The sequence below is a fragment of the Penicillium lagena genome, assembly GCF_028827675.1.
Source record: "Penicillium lagena strain IBT 129212 chromosome Unknown utg000002l_segment0_segment0, whole genome shotgun sequence".
NCBI classification, from domain to species: domain Eukaryota; kingdom Fungi; phylum Ascomycota; class Eurotiomycetes; order Eurotiales; family Aspergillaceae; genus Penicillium; species Penicillium lagena.
In genome coordinates this window covers 330,110-346,342 of record NW_026623223.1, presented here as the reverse complement: position 1 = coordinate 346,342, position 16,233 = coordinate 330,110, and the positions used below count along the sequence as shown (strand labels likewise).

General features: G+C 52.8%; 10 protein-coding genes across 10 annotated transcripts; 6 read left to right on the top strand and 4 right to left on the bottom strand.

Annotated features, from left to right (window-relative positions):
* Positions 1-178: 178 nt before the first annotated feature.
* Positions 179-588, top strand: N7510_002867 (uncharacterized protein; the record flags this gene model as incomplete). Its single annotated transcript, XM_056974794.1, has 2 exons — positions 179-523; positions 577-588. 2 exons carry the CDS (start codon positions 179-181, stop codon positions 586-588), a joined length of 357 nt encoding a protein of 118 aa, XP_056834750.1.
* Positions 589-680: 92 nt separating this feature from the next.
* On the bottom strand, positions 681-2,414 carry N7510_002866 (Ygr210 GTPase family protein; the record flags this gene model as incomplete). Its single annotated transcript, XM_056974793.1, has 8 exons — positions 681-707; positions 755-875; positions 927-1,106; positions 1,155-1,360; positions 1,411-1,622; positions 1,676-1,707; positions 1,761-2,123; positions 2,266-2,414. 8 exons carry the CDS (start codon positions 2,412-2,414, stop codon positions 681-683), a joined length of 1,290 nt encoding a protein of 429 aa, XP_056834749.1.
* An 842-nt stretch (positions 2,415-3,256) lies between these two features.
* Positions 3,257-3,713, top strand: N7510_002865 (uncharacterized protein; the record flags this gene model as incomplete). Its single annotated transcript, XM_056974792.1, has 2 exons — positions 3,257-3,370; positions 3,420-3,713. The coding sequence occupies 2 exons, from the start codon at positions 3,257-3,259 to the stop codon at positions 3,711-3,713; spliced, it is 408 nt and encodes a 135-aa protein (XP_056834748.1).
* Positions 3,714-4,407: 694 nt separating this feature from the next.
* N7510_002864 (uncharacterized protein) lies at positions 4,408-5,115 on the top strand (the record flags this gene model as incomplete). The annotated part of the gene is made up of 1 exon (XM_056974791.1): positions 4,408-5,115. One exon carries the CDS (start codon positions 4,408-4,410, stop codon positions 5,113-5,115), a length of 708 nt encoding a protein of 235 aa, XP_056834747.1.
* Positions 5,116-5,302: 187 nt separating this feature from the next.
* Positions 5,303-6,378, bottom strand: N7510_002863 (uncharacterized protein; the record flags this gene model as incomplete). Its single annotated transcript, XM_056974790.1, has 2 exons — positions 5,303-6,121; positions 6,184-6,378. The coding sequence occupies 2 exons, from the start codon at positions 6,376-6,378 to the stop codon at positions 5,303-5,305; spliced, it is 1,014 nt and encodes a 337-aa protein (XP_056834746.1).
* Positions 6,379-7,165: 787 nt separating this feature from the next.
* N7510_002862 (40S ribosomal eS12 domain-containing protein) lies at positions 7,166-7,989 on the bottom strand (the record flags this gene model as incomplete). The annotated part of the gene is made up of 2 exons (XM_056974789.1): positions 7,166-7,542; positions 7,668-7,989. 2 exons carry the CDS (start codon positions 7,987-7,989, stop codon positions 7,166-7,168), a joined length of 699 nt encoding a protein of 232 aa, XP_056834745.1.
* Positions 7,990-8,210: 221 nt separating this feature from the next.
* N7510_002861 (coiled-coil domain-containing protein MAD1) lies at positions 8,211-10,466 on the top strand (the record flags this gene model as incomplete). Its single annotated transcript, XM_056974788.1, has 2 exons — positions 8,211-8,495; positions 8,544-10,466. 2 exons carry the CDS (start codon positions 8,211-8,213, stop codon positions 10,464-10,466), a joined length of 2,208 nt encoding a protein of 735 aa, XP_056834744.1.
* Positions 10,467-10,938: 472 nt separating this feature from the next.
* On the bottom strand, positions 10,939-13,932 carry N7510_002860 (uncharacterized protein; the record flags this gene model as incomplete). Its single annotated transcript, XM_056974787.1, has 5 exons — positions 10,939-12,247; positions 12,306-13,535; positions 13,586-13,668; positions 13,722-13,814; positions 13,897-13,932. The coding sequence occupies 5 exons, from the start codon at positions 13,930-13,932 to the stop codon at positions 10,939-10,941; spliced, it is 2,751 nt and encodes a 916-aa protein (XP_056834743.1).
* A 352-nt stretch (positions 13,933-14,284) lies between these two features.
* Positions 14,285-15,671, top strand: N7510_002859 (putative cell division protein kinase (Ctk1); the record flags this gene model as incomplete). Its single annotated transcript, XM_056974786.1, has 4 exons — positions 14,285-14,365; positions 14,440-15,366; positions 15,422-15,577; positions 15,636-15,671. 4 exons carry the CDS (start codon positions 14,285-14,287, stop codon positions 15,669-15,671), a joined length of 1,200 nt encoding a protein of 399 aa, XP_056834742.1.
* A 56-nt stretch (positions 15,672-15,727) lies between these two features.
* N7510_002858 (uncharacterized protein) lies at positions 15,728-15,910 on the top strand (the record flags this gene model as incomplete). Its single annotated transcript, XM_056974785.1, has 1 exon — positions 15,728-15,910. The coding sequence occupies one exon, from the start codon at positions 15,728-15,730 to the stop codon at positions 15,908-15,910; it is 183 nt and encodes a 60-aa protein (XP_056834741.1).
* Between the last annotated feature and the right edge of the window lie 323 nt (positions 15,911-16,233).

Here is a 16,233-nt window from a genome sequence, read left to right as displayed (position 1 = left end):
TCGTCATTGGGCCTTATCGATAAGGGCCCTAAGCCCTACATAGGGTCCCGAAAGGGTTGTTTGGGATTACCACATGGGCACGTCATGGTAGATAGATGAAAGGGTTAAAAACCACGGTCTTCTTAAGAGTAGAGTCTGAATACATTATCTCAACTTATTCTCTGTGAAGTCATTCGACATGCTTCTCTCACGACCACCTAGACTGTCGATCCTACCTCAACTACAAACCGTGAAACTCTCCGCGAAAAGCAGCACCCGCAACTCCTCTGTCTTCAAAGATTGGAAAGGGAGCTCACCAGATGACAACGCTGTCTCACGAGCCGAGAAAGGAGACAGACTTGACCCGGAAACAGAAGCCGCAGCCTCGGGGTTGGAAGAAAGAGAGAAGAATGAAGGTATTCCAGATAACACCAAGTCTCAAGCGAAGACAGAGCGAGGTGGGAAAAAGCAGGGGAAAAAGGCCAAGGCAGAGCACCCTAATGCCCCTGAGCCAATCATCGGAATGAATGATGAGCGGGCGGAGGTGAGAATAGGCACTGGCAACACCTTGGACTCGGGGCTGACCGTTGTTTCTAGAAGGGAGATTGAGCACCAAAAACAGGGCGTTTCGCCTTTTGCCATGCATATTCATTATCAACATTATTTCACAGGGAAATTGTACATAAACGAAGCGCTAGTGTCTACCGGCCAGGTTTGAATGATAAAATCTGCAAAAGTCAGACCCATGTCTAAATCCAAGCGAAGTAGTACTCACATCATATTTCCCGACGGTAACAATCTCGTCTTCCGAAACCCGGGTTCCTCCAACTCCCTCAATGTAGGAGATGGGCACGTCACCCATTACTTTCCGAGCGACTTCCCCCACAGTGGTGTTTCTATCAGAGGTTAGAGAGAAAGGGATTTGGTATGCGGGTATGAAAGCTCACTTCTTGACAAGCACGCAATCACGGAACACAGCGTTTCCAGCTCCGGAGCTGAAGGTGGAGACGTTGCGGACGGGAAATACGGGCACCAGGCCCAACAGCTCTGCCGACCTGGAAAGGCACTGGACCACTCCTGTGGAGCCGAAGCGATACAGGACCATGTCCTTTAAGTTTTCGACACGCCTGCTCAATCTGTTAGTGAGATTTATCATCCATCCTTGTTAGACTGACGTTTTCAATTTCTCATCCATCTCCTTGAGACCGCCTCCATCTGGATCTCCCATCTCAATCAGATCTTCTCGCGTGTCGACGAACTCGCTCCCTTCGACGTATTTGATGTAACCCTGTTTCGCTAACCGCCGTAGGAATACTTCTGATATAGCGGAGCAGAGAACAATAGAGTTGGGATCTTGCATCTTGGCAATCTTGCTAATATTCTGTTTTTTTTTTAGTACAGCGGCTCGAGGGATCTATCTGGGCAACCAACCTTGTCTGCATCCGGATGATCAATCTTGTTCAAAGCGAATACCGTTGGGAATTTTTCGTCGATGAATGTTTTCACGACCGTTTCTATCGTCTCATCAGACCATTCTTCCAGCGGCTCCTTCAGGCCGAGTTTGTCCAAAACCCGCGCGACGGTTTGTGGCGTACTGCCGTAACCGGAGAATTGGCCTTGTAATGTGTCGACTGGGTTTGCCTCTGCTTATATGTCAACATGTTGATCTGTTATCAAAATAGCAGTGAAGACTGACTCGTTGCGGTATGTCTCCGCTTGATGGACCCCCTATTGTTTAGCGGTCAGTAGCTGCATGGGCAATATGCCGAATCGCAACATACCATTTATCCATCAAGTTTCCTTGTACCCAGCGCACAATCTCCGAGCGCAGCCATTCAATGTCCACCGATGGGTCGTACCCTCGCGTAGCCTTACCTTCTGCGTCAGTCGTCCCGCTGACATCCACGACGTGAATGAGCGCGTCGGCGTGGCGTAGATCATCCAGAAATTTGTTGCCCAGTCCTCGTCCTTGGTGCGCTCCCGGCACAAGACCCGCAACGTCCAGCAACTCAATGGGGACGGAGCGTCGCCCTTCGTGGCAGCCGCCATAATTGGGCTGACATCGATCCGACACGTTTTGTCTTTGGCATGCGCATTCGATTTGAAGGTATCCGATGGCTCGCTGAGGGTCAATGGTGGTGAAGCTGCCAATGGATTGGGTCAGCGCAGCTCTTCAGTTCTTTGAGGCGGGGCATGGAGGAGCTAGACGTACGGAAAGTTTCCTGATGCACAACGATTGTTAGAAGAGGCTATCGTAAAAGAATGAATTGTGCGAAGTAAGCTTACCGACTTTGGAAGAAGCATCCGTCAAGCTGTTCAAAGTTGTGGACTTGCCGCTTGATGGCTTTTTCAGACTCGGTGTCAGCAAGACCCTTGTAATCGATTGCGCGAAGACCAACCTTTCCCACCAGCCCAATCAATGGATCTCGAGGCATGCTAGAATTGCTGTGGGATTAGACAAAGGCAACAGTGCCTCGCCGTCGATAAGAAACATTTCTGCCGAGACTCGCTCAAGGGAAGGCGGTAAGCGCGCCTTCCCGGTTGTACCTGTTAAGCCTCACTCTTTTGCTCCTTGTGCTCTTTAGACAGCTCACCAGCTCAGCTGTAGTCACATTCTACCGCTGGGTGGAGTTCCCTCCATCTCGTCTATTGACTCTATTCGATAGAGATGCTTATCACTGTCATTTCTAGGTACATTCATGTGTGCCAAATTCTCATTGGCTGCTTGTCAGCCCGGCCATACACCACTAAAACCGGACCTTCCAGTGATTGCATTTACTCCTGGCAGCACACTTCGTTTGTCTTACCCTTTGAATAAAGCCCAAGTATCATACAAGCACTTGCTCTTACTTGATCGAACATTCCGATGGCGACACGCCTGATCGCGAGGGATTGAAGCTTGTGCATGCCTCGTTACTAATCCTTGGGGACGCATTGTTTCTGGACCAGTGGTTGTGATGACATCTATGTCGTTCAGATCCAGGTGTAGCTTATCCTGGCTCTTGCCAGGCCAGTCAGGGCCTTGCGACATCCCCACCTGCATAGGAAGAAATTGTCCCGCCACTTGACGCTATCTCGACTGGTTTGCCTGAAACGACAAGAAATACTGCCCTGGAGTCAGCAGTGGAGCAGTGGACACCAGATGCCATGATAGTGTCGTCATCCTATTCGGAATCGCCACAGCGATCCATTCCTTGGCACAGTCCTTATATAAATCTACCTACTTCCTAGAAAGCAACTAAAACCCATTACTATCTGTCTAAATTCAAATTTCATCATGTCTGAACAAACCTACCACGTCACCCGCGAGGACCTGCGCAAGCCCGAGTCCCGTATTGCCGACCACCATCACGGCAAACCTCCGTCGAACTCGGACGTTTCTGCCATGAAGGTGAGCTGAATCAGCAACCCCTACCTAGCATATGCTAATTGCGTGATAGTCTTTGATCGACGAAAACACCGACAAGCCCCAGCAGATCGACCGGGTCAAGGCTAACCTGCCTTTGCCCGATCAACCCCCTACTGCTAGCGACTGGTCATCGTCCGACCAGCGGACCGTCAATGTCGGCTCTGGGGGCCTCTCCGGTCATGAGGATAGTGCTCTCCGTGAACCCGCGAGTGTGGAAAGCAGTGCCCGTATTTCGGGAGAGGAATTGCATAAGGCCACTGCTCCCGGTAAGGGAGTTGGGGAACCAAGCAACTTGTCTCATGAAGCGACGAGCCGGAACAAATGATAGATCAGCATGTGTACAATAAATAATCTGGGAGTTAGTACGAGTGAATTGAATCTGCAGTTCAAAAATAGACACGTTCCTTGCACAAAATGTAGCTGTAGATATTGTCGTCTACCCTTACAGTTGGCAACAGCTATCCAACATGTCCACAAGCTGCTCTAATTAGTTCAGATGGGGTTTAGATAGTTACGGTAGACATAAAATGATAATAGTAATAATCAAGGTTTGTCTCCTCCTGCTGTATAGATCTGTTTGCACTGTTTGCACCGTTTTGACGTCAAACCCTCGCCGCTGCCCAGTTTTGCTCTGGTTCCCGCAGCTCTCACGTCAACGAAGTAAGGCTTGCTGGAGAACAGTGGACCCGGTTACACTACTCGTCTTACCAGAAGCAGTTCGATGAATCACAGCAGACTCCACTAGTTTCCCTTGTATAGACTTCTTTATCCGCCACCTAAGCACAGTCGGGCAATGGCGGTGATCCTGGAATCTCTTTCAAGACCGGCGAATAGCGTAACTATGATATCACAATACTTGGAGAGCATTCCTTTTCTCAATTGCGTCGTATCTGAATGATCCTTCTTTCCTATATAAATTTGCTCTCTCAACCGATCTAGCATAGGTATCTTTTCCAATCTACCTTCCTGGTCTCTTGCAATTATTACTATCTACCATCACTTCCCTATATCAAATCACAATGGATCTCCAAGGCACTCCCATTCCCCCCGGCCACCGCAGCAGCAAGGTCACCACCGACCCTACAGCATCTCGCCAACCAATTAAAGAGCCCTCAGGCCCAGTGGCCAACGACTCCCTGGCTGCCGAGTCCGTCCGTCATGGCGGTGGCTTCGCCGACAACTGGGGCGCGGAGCCGTTGGGCGTGTCAGGCCAACAGTCTACCTTGAATAACACCGACACCTCGTCCGCTTCGACCCTCCGTTCCGCGCCCGTAGGCGCCATGCGAGAGGACCGCGAACGCCAGACGAAGTACCCCGAGGGCTTGGGTGGCCAGGGCAACTTCCCAGGCCGTCACCTGCCCGAGACGGGCTATACGGGTGGTCCCACAACGACTAAGAAGCAGATGGGCCAGCACGTCGGCGAGTACTCTGCTTCTGAGAGGATGGGCGGCCAGCATACTACTGCCGCCAGCAGCAGTGGCTATCAGAGCAATCTGAACCAGAAGCCCAAGGGCAAGAACCTAACGGAAGGCGGGTTTGATTCTAATGACAGTAACAACGCCAGCTTCAACTCTGAAATTGGCTCGAAGCAGGATCCTGGCCGTGCGGCGGAGAACAAGTTCCAGCGCCACGTCGCTGAGAGTGGGAACGATGTTGGCGGTCCTCGTCAGAAGGGTGTCGACAACCAGAACTGGTACCAGCCCTTGGAGCATGACCAGCGCGCTTAGGATTCTTTTTTTTGGTTAATAGCGAGCGAGTTTGTTTGAAGTCCCGTGTTGATATGGTTTCTGCAAAAGAATGTACGATAGATGATCGAGAGTCAAATTCAACAAGAAAACCTCGCTTGAAGACTTGTATTAAGATGATTATGCTTATGTACTAACTCTACGTACTGTATAATGCTCCCACTTCGCATCACGGAATGCGATACTTCTCCATATCACTTTCTGACCCGGAATCTGAGTCCGATTCTGAAGCAAGAATTTCATACTTCGAGGCCACAGGAACAACCTCAATTCGCCCAGGATTGCCCAAAGTGTCATAGGCATTCTTCCCACCACCGGACGGTACCACGCTGCAATCCGTTATGGCTGCAGAAGCGACCGCAGCCCTAGTGCCCCGTAGCTTCCGCCATAGGTAATCGACCAGCTCTACCAGTGAGACGGTCAGGATGACAATCCAGATCATAGCTACGAGAGTGATCACCGTTGTGAAGATTCCTGAAAGGGGCCGCAAAGGGAATCCCGGTAGTTCGAGGTGGATATGCAAGTGGGGGAGAGAAATCCGGTATGAGAAGAGTGAGAACGAGTGTCTGGATATCACCATGTATGATGCCGATGAACCATCTTCACGGTTGTCTTGTTCCGGTTCTGTTTTGTGATAATTCGAACCGCTGCCGGTGCTTTCTTTTTGCAGTGTATCGCCATAAGTCAACGGTATATATGCAAGTGCGTTGGCCAATTGAGTCAATTCATGCTGTTCTCGTTCTTCCTCTTGTTGCTGCTGTTGCTGTTTCCGCTTCTGCTCTTCGTCCTGTAGATGATGATACTGATACAGGAATCGATGGTTTTGCTCGGGTAGTATACGAGGCAAGATGGGAACCAAGACCGAGACAATTGACTTCCCAGAGGGCGACGATAACCGCTTATACGGACGATCCGGACTACCCGAGAGCGTGTATGCATGTTCTCGCTCGAGTGCTTCGTCTGGATTATCGCCAGACCAGAAGTGGTTCTGCAAGATGACCCTTCAATTAATAACCCAAGTTCTCACTGATATCAAAGGAAAAAACCGACCTGATTACTCGCTCCTGGTGTGTACTCGGACAGAGCATCGCGCGCTTCTCGTTGGAAAACCTTCCATGTACCCCGACCCTCTGCATCCGGATATTGACCTATTTTCACCCATCGGGCCGTCCGGATGGGGTGGGCCAGGGTCTCGTGGATGGTGACGAGGACCAAGACGGCGAGAAGAAGACATAGCGAGGGCATATCGGGACACTATCAAAAGTTCCTTTAGAAAAGAGAAAACGACAGGAAGTGAGTGAAAGAGAAAAATTGTCTCTGTCGTCGAGCCCTTGGGCGTTCCTGAAGGGCTGATCTTATAGCGTTCTGAGGCAGGGCAGTTCCCGAAAACAGCCCGCAAGGGCGGATAGTTTACAGGTCGACAAGTAAGATTGCTCAGACTAGATTGGGGCATTGTATTCTGATTGGCTAGACTCGATATCTTTTGGGTGGCATGCGGGTGTTCATCCCTTGTTGAGAGATGACATACTGGGAATGCTCACGCCACGCAGCCGATAGTGTGCGAAGTGATGCAAGGTTAAACCAGTAGTTAGTCCGCCCTACTGTTATAAAGGGGTTTTCAGATGATTACCGGTTTTGTGCAACTGGTACATTATTCTTGAATCCTTGAGTGAAGCAGCGGCTTCGGTGTCGCTGTGTGACCGGTCGAGGCTGCATTTCGATCTCGAAGAAAACTGATTGACGATCACTTACAAACGTCATGTGGACGAATTGAGACCAATACAGTCTATTTTTTCGGGCACTACCAAGTACGTGCGAGGGTTGGAGGTTGGTGATTTTTCATTGGGATCCTTCCTGCCCTTTTTCAATACACCATTGAAGAACGCCGAGCTGCAGTAGACAGAGCAAATATCATAAATATCCGTAGGCCAAACCCCCAAAGACATGCACTGTCTTAGCAAAGAAACAAAACCCTGTACATCCAGAACTCAACAAGCAAAATGGGAATAGTGAAGACAAGACAACGACATCTTTATGCCGTCAACTTCTTACCCTCCTTCTCCGTCAACTTGGTCAGTTCCTCGAACACCTTGCCAAAGTCCTCTCCGTCCTCGGACTCGCCCTTCTTGCCCTTGCCGGACTTGGGAACCACCATCACCACACTGGTTGGGCGCTTGGTGGCGGCCGAGGCACCGAGCTCGGCGCGAGAGGTGACGAACACATAGGGAATACCGTGGTCCTCGCACAGAACAGGGATATGCGAGATCACATCCATGGGCGAGATGTCGGCAGCGAGGATGACAATGCCGGAGGGCTCCGTGATGGTGGTGTTGGCGGGAGGAATGGGCGATTTCCGGAGAGCCTTGACGACTTCCTTCACACCACGCTTGAGAGACTTGTTGACCGCAGCTAGAAAAATGAAAAAAAAAAAAGTCAGCAAACGTAGGTAGGACAGCGGAGGATGGCCGCAACATCTGTGCGCCTCTCGCAGAAATAGACAATTGATTCCATTCGAGGCACGGAGTAGAACGTACCCTTCTTCACGCTCTTGAGCACCTTCTTGGCGGTCTTGTCCTCCACCAGCGGTTGGGCGAAAGGCACCAGGGCGCCCACGAGGGCCTCGATCTCCATGGGCTCGGCGACATCGACGGTTGTCTTGACCACTGCAGCCGAGGCCGCCTGATCGAGACCGTCCAGGACCTGGGTAGTGATCTCCTTCTCTACTGCATCAGCAAGAGCAGTCTTGTCCTTCTTCTCTTTCTTATCCTTCTTGCTCTTGTGCACACCGTCCTTCTCGGCGCGCTTCTCCTTCTTCTCAGCGCGCTTCTTCTCCTTCTCGACCTTGTCCTTGCCCATGGTGTCGGATGTGTGGTGGTATGGGGGAAATGGCGGTTGGGAGCGAGTGAATGAATGAATTCGGTGGAACAAGAAAATCCATCTTTTTTGCAAAATTTGGACGCTAAACCCCTTTAGGGTTGGGAGACAGAAAGCTCTCCGGTGCTGAGTCAGCACAACACGGGACCACGGCCATCAGGGACGCGCCTGCGTGAATCTCCAATCGTGGATGGGTCACTGCCATGGATACCAGCCAGAACACGCGCCCTGCGTCGCAGCTGGTGGCCGGCTTTGCGTCCCCATCTGCACCTGCACAGAGCGTGTTCCGACAGTCCACTCGGCCTGCTCCACCACCGCCTCAACAACCACACCATGATGCTGAGAAGGATGAGCTGCGGGTTCAAGTGAGCACTCTGAAATACGAGCTGGAGAACTTCAAACAGGAGCGAGAGCTGCAGTCGCTCCGACACGAAAAAGAAGTCCGGGATTTACAATTGAAAGCGGATGCGGATTTTAAAAAGGCGCAGGTCTGTCATCCCAATCATTCCCAGTCCTCCCTCGCTCATGTTTTCTAGGCTGCCGAATCGACAGCCAATCGCGCCACCCATAAAAGCGAGGCGCTGGCCAAAGAGCTTAAGGAAGTGCAAGATCAATCTTTGGACGACAAAACGGGATTCGAGCGAAAGATCAGGGCGCTACAAGACCAGAACCAGACTTTGCAAGAAGAGGCCTATGACACACAAGCTCAGCTTTCCGACAAGGACCGGCAATTCAAATATCAAATCAGCGAGCTGGAGACCGTTCGTGCCTCGCTACAGAAGACCATCGAAGAGCTTCAGAATGATCTGCAGACCGCCCGAACCACCCAACAGACCACGCAAGAACGCTTGTCTCAGCGCGAAGCCGAAGCCGCGGAGTTGGAGTCGGAGAACATTCGGCTCAAGGCAGAGGGCAGCGACTCGGAAACCCTCACTGTCTTGAAACGAGAACTTTCAGAGCAGGTCAACCACATCCGGAGCTTAGAGACGACAAACCGTGAACAGACAGTTGAGCTGCGGCGTCTGCGGAAGGTTCAAAAGAACGTGGAAGTTGTCGAGGAACAGAAGAGATCGCTGGAGAATCAGCTGCAGCTGATGAAGGGACTGGAGGCGGAATTCGAGACGTTGCAAATCCAAAAGCAAGTCTTGGAGGACGAGCGCCAGTCATGGACCAGCCTTCTCCAGGACAATGGCCAATCTGCCGAGATTGACTCCCCCGAGGCGGTGGTTCGGACATTGGTACAAGAGCAGATCGAAAAAGCTACGCTTGTTGATCGGCTAGGTAACATCAACGCTCAGTTCTTAGAGAAAGATGAGACCATCCAGGGCCTTGAGAACGAGCGAACGCATCTCAAGCAGGAACTAGAAAAGCTCCGTGCTGCAGGAACCTCTGCTTCTGGAAGCGCCGCGGCCGCAGAAACTCGAATTCGAGCCCGACTTGAGCGACAGCGCGCTCTCGCAGTCAAGGAAGTCGAGTATCTGCGCGCACAGCTAAAGATCTTTGACACCGAAGAAGCAACGATGAACGCAGAAGAGAACCGATTCGACGAGCAAAAATCCGAGCAAATCGCACAGCTCCAGAAACTTGTGGACGAGTACCGCGCTGACCTCCAAAAGGCCCACGAGGAACTCTCCAAGCACGATGCCCCACCACCGCAGGACGAGGCTCGCGGTACCAAACGTCCTCTCTCGCCAGCTGACAGCGAAGCCGAGAGCGAGCGGCTCTCCGTGCTGACCCGCAAAAACCGGAAGCTCCAAGACTCCCTCTCCAAATCTGAGCAAGCTACGACCCTCGCCCGCCGCGAGCTCGACGCTGCCAAGTCTCAGCTCAAGTCCCTACAATCCAAATCGCGCACACGAATTCTAGAACTACGCGACAATCCAACAGCTGAGGCAGAGAAAATCAAGATGTCGACCCTGACAGCTCTCAAAACTGAAAATCGGGATCTTCTCGTCCAGCTACAGCAGGGCGCCAACGCCGAGATCAAATCCGTACCCGCAAGCACGATCGAAAGCCTCAGGCTGGAGATGCAAGACATGGAGCGCGTGGTCGCAGACAAAGAGAAGCGCATGCGGCGTCTCAAAGAAATCTGGACAGCCAAATCTTCCGAATTCCGGGAGGCCGTTGCCTCCCTACTAGGCTACAAGTTGGACTTCCTCCCTAACGGACGCGTCCGAGTCACATCCATGTTCCATCTCTCACCAGCCTACCGCCACGGCGAGGGTGATGTATCCGACTCGCGTGGGCCAGGGAGCATGGGGAATGGCGAAGAGAATTCGATTGTATTCGACGGCGAGAATGGAACCATGAAGATATCTGGTGGGCCAAGTAGTCTCTTCGCGATGGAAATCAAACCCCTCATCAAGTTCTGGGTGGAGGAGAGGAAGGATATACCCTGCTTTCTGGCTGCGATGACGTTGGATTTCTATGATAAAACCACCCGTGCTGCGAGGATTTGAATTTGTCTGAGTGTAGCTAATACCTTACATTACTATCCATGGATTGATTCTATTCCCAGTTCCTTTGTTGTATGAACCCCCGATGCATGGAAATGCAGTGTTATGTCTATCTATGTCTAATTAGTCTGGCTGGGTTGATAAGGTAGTGGTATTAACGTATTGAGAGAGAGAAACAATATCCAGTTAGAAAAGAGAGGTAACCCCCGCAAGATTAGAAAGATACACAGGCGCATGTTCAGATATTTAGCTACATTGCCCAAATCACACAGGAAAATCGCTATTTGCAACCAAAAAAAAGAAAGAAAGAAAAGAGCTCAAAGCACAAACTCAACTTCCTCCCATCTCACCGTTTATGTCTTGCAACAACAAAAGACTGGCGGACACAATAAAAAAGGAAAAGATATTCCAGACAAGGGTATATACAAACGAGAGCGCGCGGACGTTGTGGGTCAAGTCAGGCCAGGCCAGCGTTTCAAGAAGAGACGTACTTCCCAGCGACCAATTTGCGGGTCGTCGGAACATCCTGCCACGAAACCGCCGCGGTAGAAGAAGACTGCTGCGGGTCTTTGGATCCAGCATCAGCGAAGGGATCCACCTCCGTCGCGTCCGACACAGCACGACTGATGCCCAGATGGGAGGTTCTGACATCAGAAGACTGAAGCTCGAACTTGGCCTCGACGTTGCCCTTGCGCGGCCCGCTTGTACTGGTCGAGAAGCGGACGAGAAACTTGCCGTCTGCATCAGCGCCGCTTGGGGGTTTGACTTCCAGCTCAGGGAGCCTCCAGGTGGCGGTCGAGTATTTGCGGCGGAAGGTTGCGCCGGAGTTGGGGTACATCATGGCAGTGGTAGCGTGGGCGACGGAGTCGCGCAGTTGTTTGGTAGATTCGTCCTCAGGAGCGACGTCAAGGCCGACGGTTAGAACGAGGTTCTTGAGGATGATAGACTCATTGGGAGCGGAGCCGAAGGCTGGATTCAGAGAATAAAAGATGATGGCGCTGGCTTGGTATTCTTCCAGGTTCCAGACGGGCTTGAAGATGACGGGGCAATAAGAAGAGGAATCGACTCCGTCCAGATGCACTTGGTACTTGAATGCCACAGTTGGCATGGGACGTCCGATGCTGCTTAGTTGGATATCGTATTCGCCTCGTTTATCGTCAGAGGCATCCTTGGCGGTTTCATGGACAAAGTGTGGGTTCGCCGCAACTTTCTCCAGTACCTGGAAGTTGTCCAGACGAACCCGCAACTTGTCTGCTGGGACACCGGCGGTGGCATTGTGTGCCAGAGCTAGCTCCCCAACCACAAAGGACTTGGTGACGACGCCGTCCGAGAACCATGCATTAATAGTTTCAATAATGGATGCGTTCAGACCGGCCTCGTGGAGTTCAGGGTGAAGGGCAGCTGCGTGGACCGTGTGTCCAGAACGAACCGAGGTGGTGTCTGACATGGCGTGATCATCCGTCGCAGTGCTCGGAGTCGCGGTGTGCTTGATGGGCGACGTTGGCGGCTGAGTCTCCGGTTTGGATTGGGTTGCCAGAGCCTCATTGCTGGGGTTAGAAACAAATACTGTGTTGCGAACATCGCGGCGTCCGCGAATGGTGCCGGCATTTCGTCTAATGCCCTGGAGTTCCCAATAAATTAGCATGGTATTGGCTTTCGAGAACAAGTTGACACAAACCATTCGAAGGGTATTCGCCATATCATCCATCGCCTGTTTCGCCTGGCTTTCGTCTTCGAAAATTGGCTGGTCTCGAATCGTCAAATTCATGGCGGCTTCATCCAAACTACAATTCACCATATCCGTCAGCGATTGCCGTTCCTTTTGATTTATAGAATACATACCCTGCTGCTTCTCTCTGTGCACGAGTAACTTCATCAATTGTCGAAGGTCGCTCTGTATATCCTTCGGAATCAACCCGCGGCCGAGTCGCATCACCGCGGGCCAGTCCAGCCTGCTCTTCTGGTGAAGTCGCGCCGTTTGTGGTAGTTTGTGCTGGCTGAGCTGCTGGGATTGTCGTAATTGTCTCCGCTGCATCACGATCCTGCGACACACTTGGGTTCCGGATCGATTCCTCTTCGGTCAAGGACGTTGCGGGGCGGTCTATAGCGGAGAGAGGGGGAGATTCAGGTAGCTGGATCTGTGCGTCTCGCGAAGAGTCGGATCTCTTGAAGGCGGAAAACGGACTCCGGTGCTTCTTCTCGGGCTTCCTCTCATAACTTCCGGCTGACGGTCCAATAACGCTCTTTCGCCGGTTCATGACCGTGCCCAGTCGCCGCAAACCTCCTAACGGAGTGTGTCGCGCTACCGGCTCTGGTGCTGGAGGCGTTCGCGCGGCCATTGAGGGCTCCGATCTCTGGGACCGCTGGCTGGCCGAATCGCTCTGAATGCGAGTAGGGGCCACAGGCGGTGCAGCAACCGGGGTTATTGCATCTACGGTGGGTGCGGGTGCGGTTGCGGTTTGAGGTGTCGCTGCCGGAACTGGTGCTGGTTCTGGAGTTGTGACGGTGGGCGTTTCCTCCGGCTGCTGCTGCTGCTGCTGTCTCGGTGGGACTGGAGAGCTTACAGTCCGGTTGCCGCTCACTTTGGCGGCAAAAGTCTTGATCTCATCCGCCGTCTCAATATTCAGAAGAACGTTCAGACAGCTCTCGGCAGACTGACGGCCGCGCTCGACCTGGTCCACTTCGTGCGTCTCGTACTGGGTGAGAACATCTCGAAGGTGGTTGAGCCGGCCCTCGTCTGCCGCCTGGAGCTGCTCAAACACAAATGGAGCCCTCGAATCCCACTGTTGGCTGACTTCCTCCACCGCGGCGACTGCGCTGGCTAGTTTATCTGCACCCTTGGGGCCTTTCTCCTTGGACTTTTCAACTTTCTTCTGAGCAGCCTCCACATTCTTGGCCAGCCCCGTGAGATTGCTCTGGATGTTGGGCATCTGTTGCATATCTCGATTCTTGGAGCTGTACTCTCTGAGCGGTCGCTCTACATCCTCTTCGATCTTGCTTGCGAAGGTCTCGTGCGACACGGCGAGCTTTTCAGTGGAAGTGATGATGCGTTGCCAGGGGATTTGGAAGATTCTGGTTGTGTGAGTTGAAGGCAAAGCTCGTGGAGACAAAGCTGAACCTACCCCAGTGCCGCTCCATCTATCTGGGGGCGATTTGCCAATTTCCGCAAGCTCACGGCATAGGCTTCCTCCACACGACGTCGTTCCTAATCCAACCTCATCAGTATCAATTCCTCGAACGTTCTGAAGGAGCTCGCACCTGAAGCCAATCCGCGATATCGGCATTGATCTTGTTGATGAGCCGGATACGATCGCCAAGGACGGTTGTAGCTTCGCTAGGTTGCAGGGTGGCCTAGTTGAGTGCACAATCATTGGCAATCAGTCTGGGGCTGCTCTCACGGGGGTCTCTTGGAGCTCGGGATAGCCAATCTTACCAGCAATGCCGGATATTCCTGTCGTGAGAGCTCCATGGCTGGGGCAGGGTGTGTCACAAGTCGGTAATGTCCAGGCGCACGAAGCGCATTACAAGAAGAGAGGAGCTCGCAGGAAGGAGAACAAGAGGACAACCCGAACTGGGGGAGGGTAGATTGAGAATGAAGTGAGCCTGACCAGATCAAGGGAAGCGTGGTTGGATTGCGCCGAGGACGGCTTTGGGGTTCGTAGTGACGGTGACGGAGCGGGGAACCGTGTATTACGGTACTTATCAGCACACGCCAATCACAGCCGGGTATGTTGGTCTTGGTTGGTTTCCGGCCCTTGCAGAAGCGGCCGTCACCTGACATCACTTTATCGATTGCCAAGCAAGTACAACAAACTAGTTCCATGATTGTTATTGTGAATGATTATGGCAAGCTGGAGGACGGAGCTGGGATTTACGGAGCGGCTGACGACCATCCAGTCTCTGTTAGTTGGACCGTGTCGACTGCCGAGGATTCTGGCTAATAGATCACATCTCCAGCACCACTGTCTACCAGCAGGCCTCTTCCTCGGCCGCATTCGCAGAGGCTCAGGCACAAGCCAAGCGGTATGAAAATGAAGCCTACGGCCAGGCCACCTCCAGGGAGGAGTATGACCGCATGTGTCAGCAAGCCATTGATGCCGCCGAGGCCACGGGCTCTGTAGCCCCCGTCATCAGCAGTCCGCAGCAGGTGCAAGAAAGCTTTCAAGACCCGGATCCATATGATGCACCATGGACGGGTGAGAAGCTCGGTCAGTATACGTCCTGTTTTCATCACTTCGATGGGCTGCATTCAACCATCTATAAATCCAAGGCCGACGATGGCACTCTCCGTGCGGTCAAGGTCACGATCCCGCATCTCATGACCGCTCCTCACGATGCGCATCGAGAAGCCCGATTGCTACGACAGGCCAGTGGCCCGCATGTCATCTCTTTGGTAGAGACCTTCACCCTCGACGGCGGCAGGTTGGTCCTGGTCTTTCCCTTCTTGCGGTACGACTATGAACACCTGCTCCGGCGTGATATGGTGACTGCTGCACAGACACGTTCAATCTTGAGGGATATGTTTCTTGCGCTGGCGCATATCCACGACATGGGGATCATCCATCGGGATATCAAGCCCTCGAACATTCTGTTGGACTCCCCGGACGGACCAGCATATCTCGCCGACTTCGGGATTTCGTGGAAGGCGGGCGATCCGGGTTGTGAGCCCGCCAACCTCAAGATCACGGATGTGGGGACGACCTGTTACCGAGCTCCAGAGGTTCTCTTCGGCTTCAAGGGATATGGAGCCGCTCTGGATCTGTGGGCCGCTGGATGTGTGGTGGCCGAAGCCATCGTGGTAGGGCATCCAGCGCTCTTTGACTCGGGGCCTGTCGGCAGCGACCTATCACTTATCTTCTCCATCTTCAAGACACTGGGGACCCCGGATGAACAACGTTGGCCGGTGCGTTTGATTCTTGTTTCGCGCATTTCAGGGCAGACACTAATGACAGGAACAGGAAATCGGTGTTCTGCCTGATTGGGGCAAGGTGGAATTCCACCCACTCCCGGCGCAGCCTTGGGAAAATGTCCTGAAAGGAGCCTCATCCAAGGGCCGCGATTTGGTGCGGAGCTTGTTATGCTACGAGAGCCGCGAGCGTCTCTCCGCCGCCGAGGTATGTGGCGAGCTCCAACCGCTCAGTACATTCCACGACGATCTCACAATCTTTCCAGGCTCTTGGGCATCCGTTTTTCTCCAGCCCATCATAAAGCGGCAATCATCCATGAAGGGCGGAATTGGCCGTGGGTGAAGATCATTATCCACCATGCTCACGCACCTCGGCGATCACAGGCTCGACCTCGAGCCCCAATCGGCCTCCAGCACCTTGGGCTACGACCTAGCGTTGCTATTCTTGCAAAAGCGATGTGACTTGGCGTTCTCCGCTATGACTGCCCCGTTCTCACTAACTCTCCCGCTTATTAAAGATCTTGGTGCGATCCAGGCATGATTTCTATGCCGGACGGCAGGCCCGGAAATTGGACGCCAATCGTCTCCAGCCAACGTGGATGGGCATTGGGCGAGAGGCCAGGGCTCGAGCCCCGCGTTGCAGGGTTTTGCTTAGCGAAATGGGCCCCGGGCGACGCTAGACCGACTTCGGGTGTGATGCTAAGGGGGCCGCCCGGTGGCTTCTGGAAGCCTTGCCAATGGCATCGTGAGGGATCCGGAATTGATGGAGGAGCGGATGGTGATTCGTATTGCAGAGAAATCATCTCGTTCACGACGAACAGACACAATAAGGACGATGGCCGAAGTAAGCAGCAAACAAACACG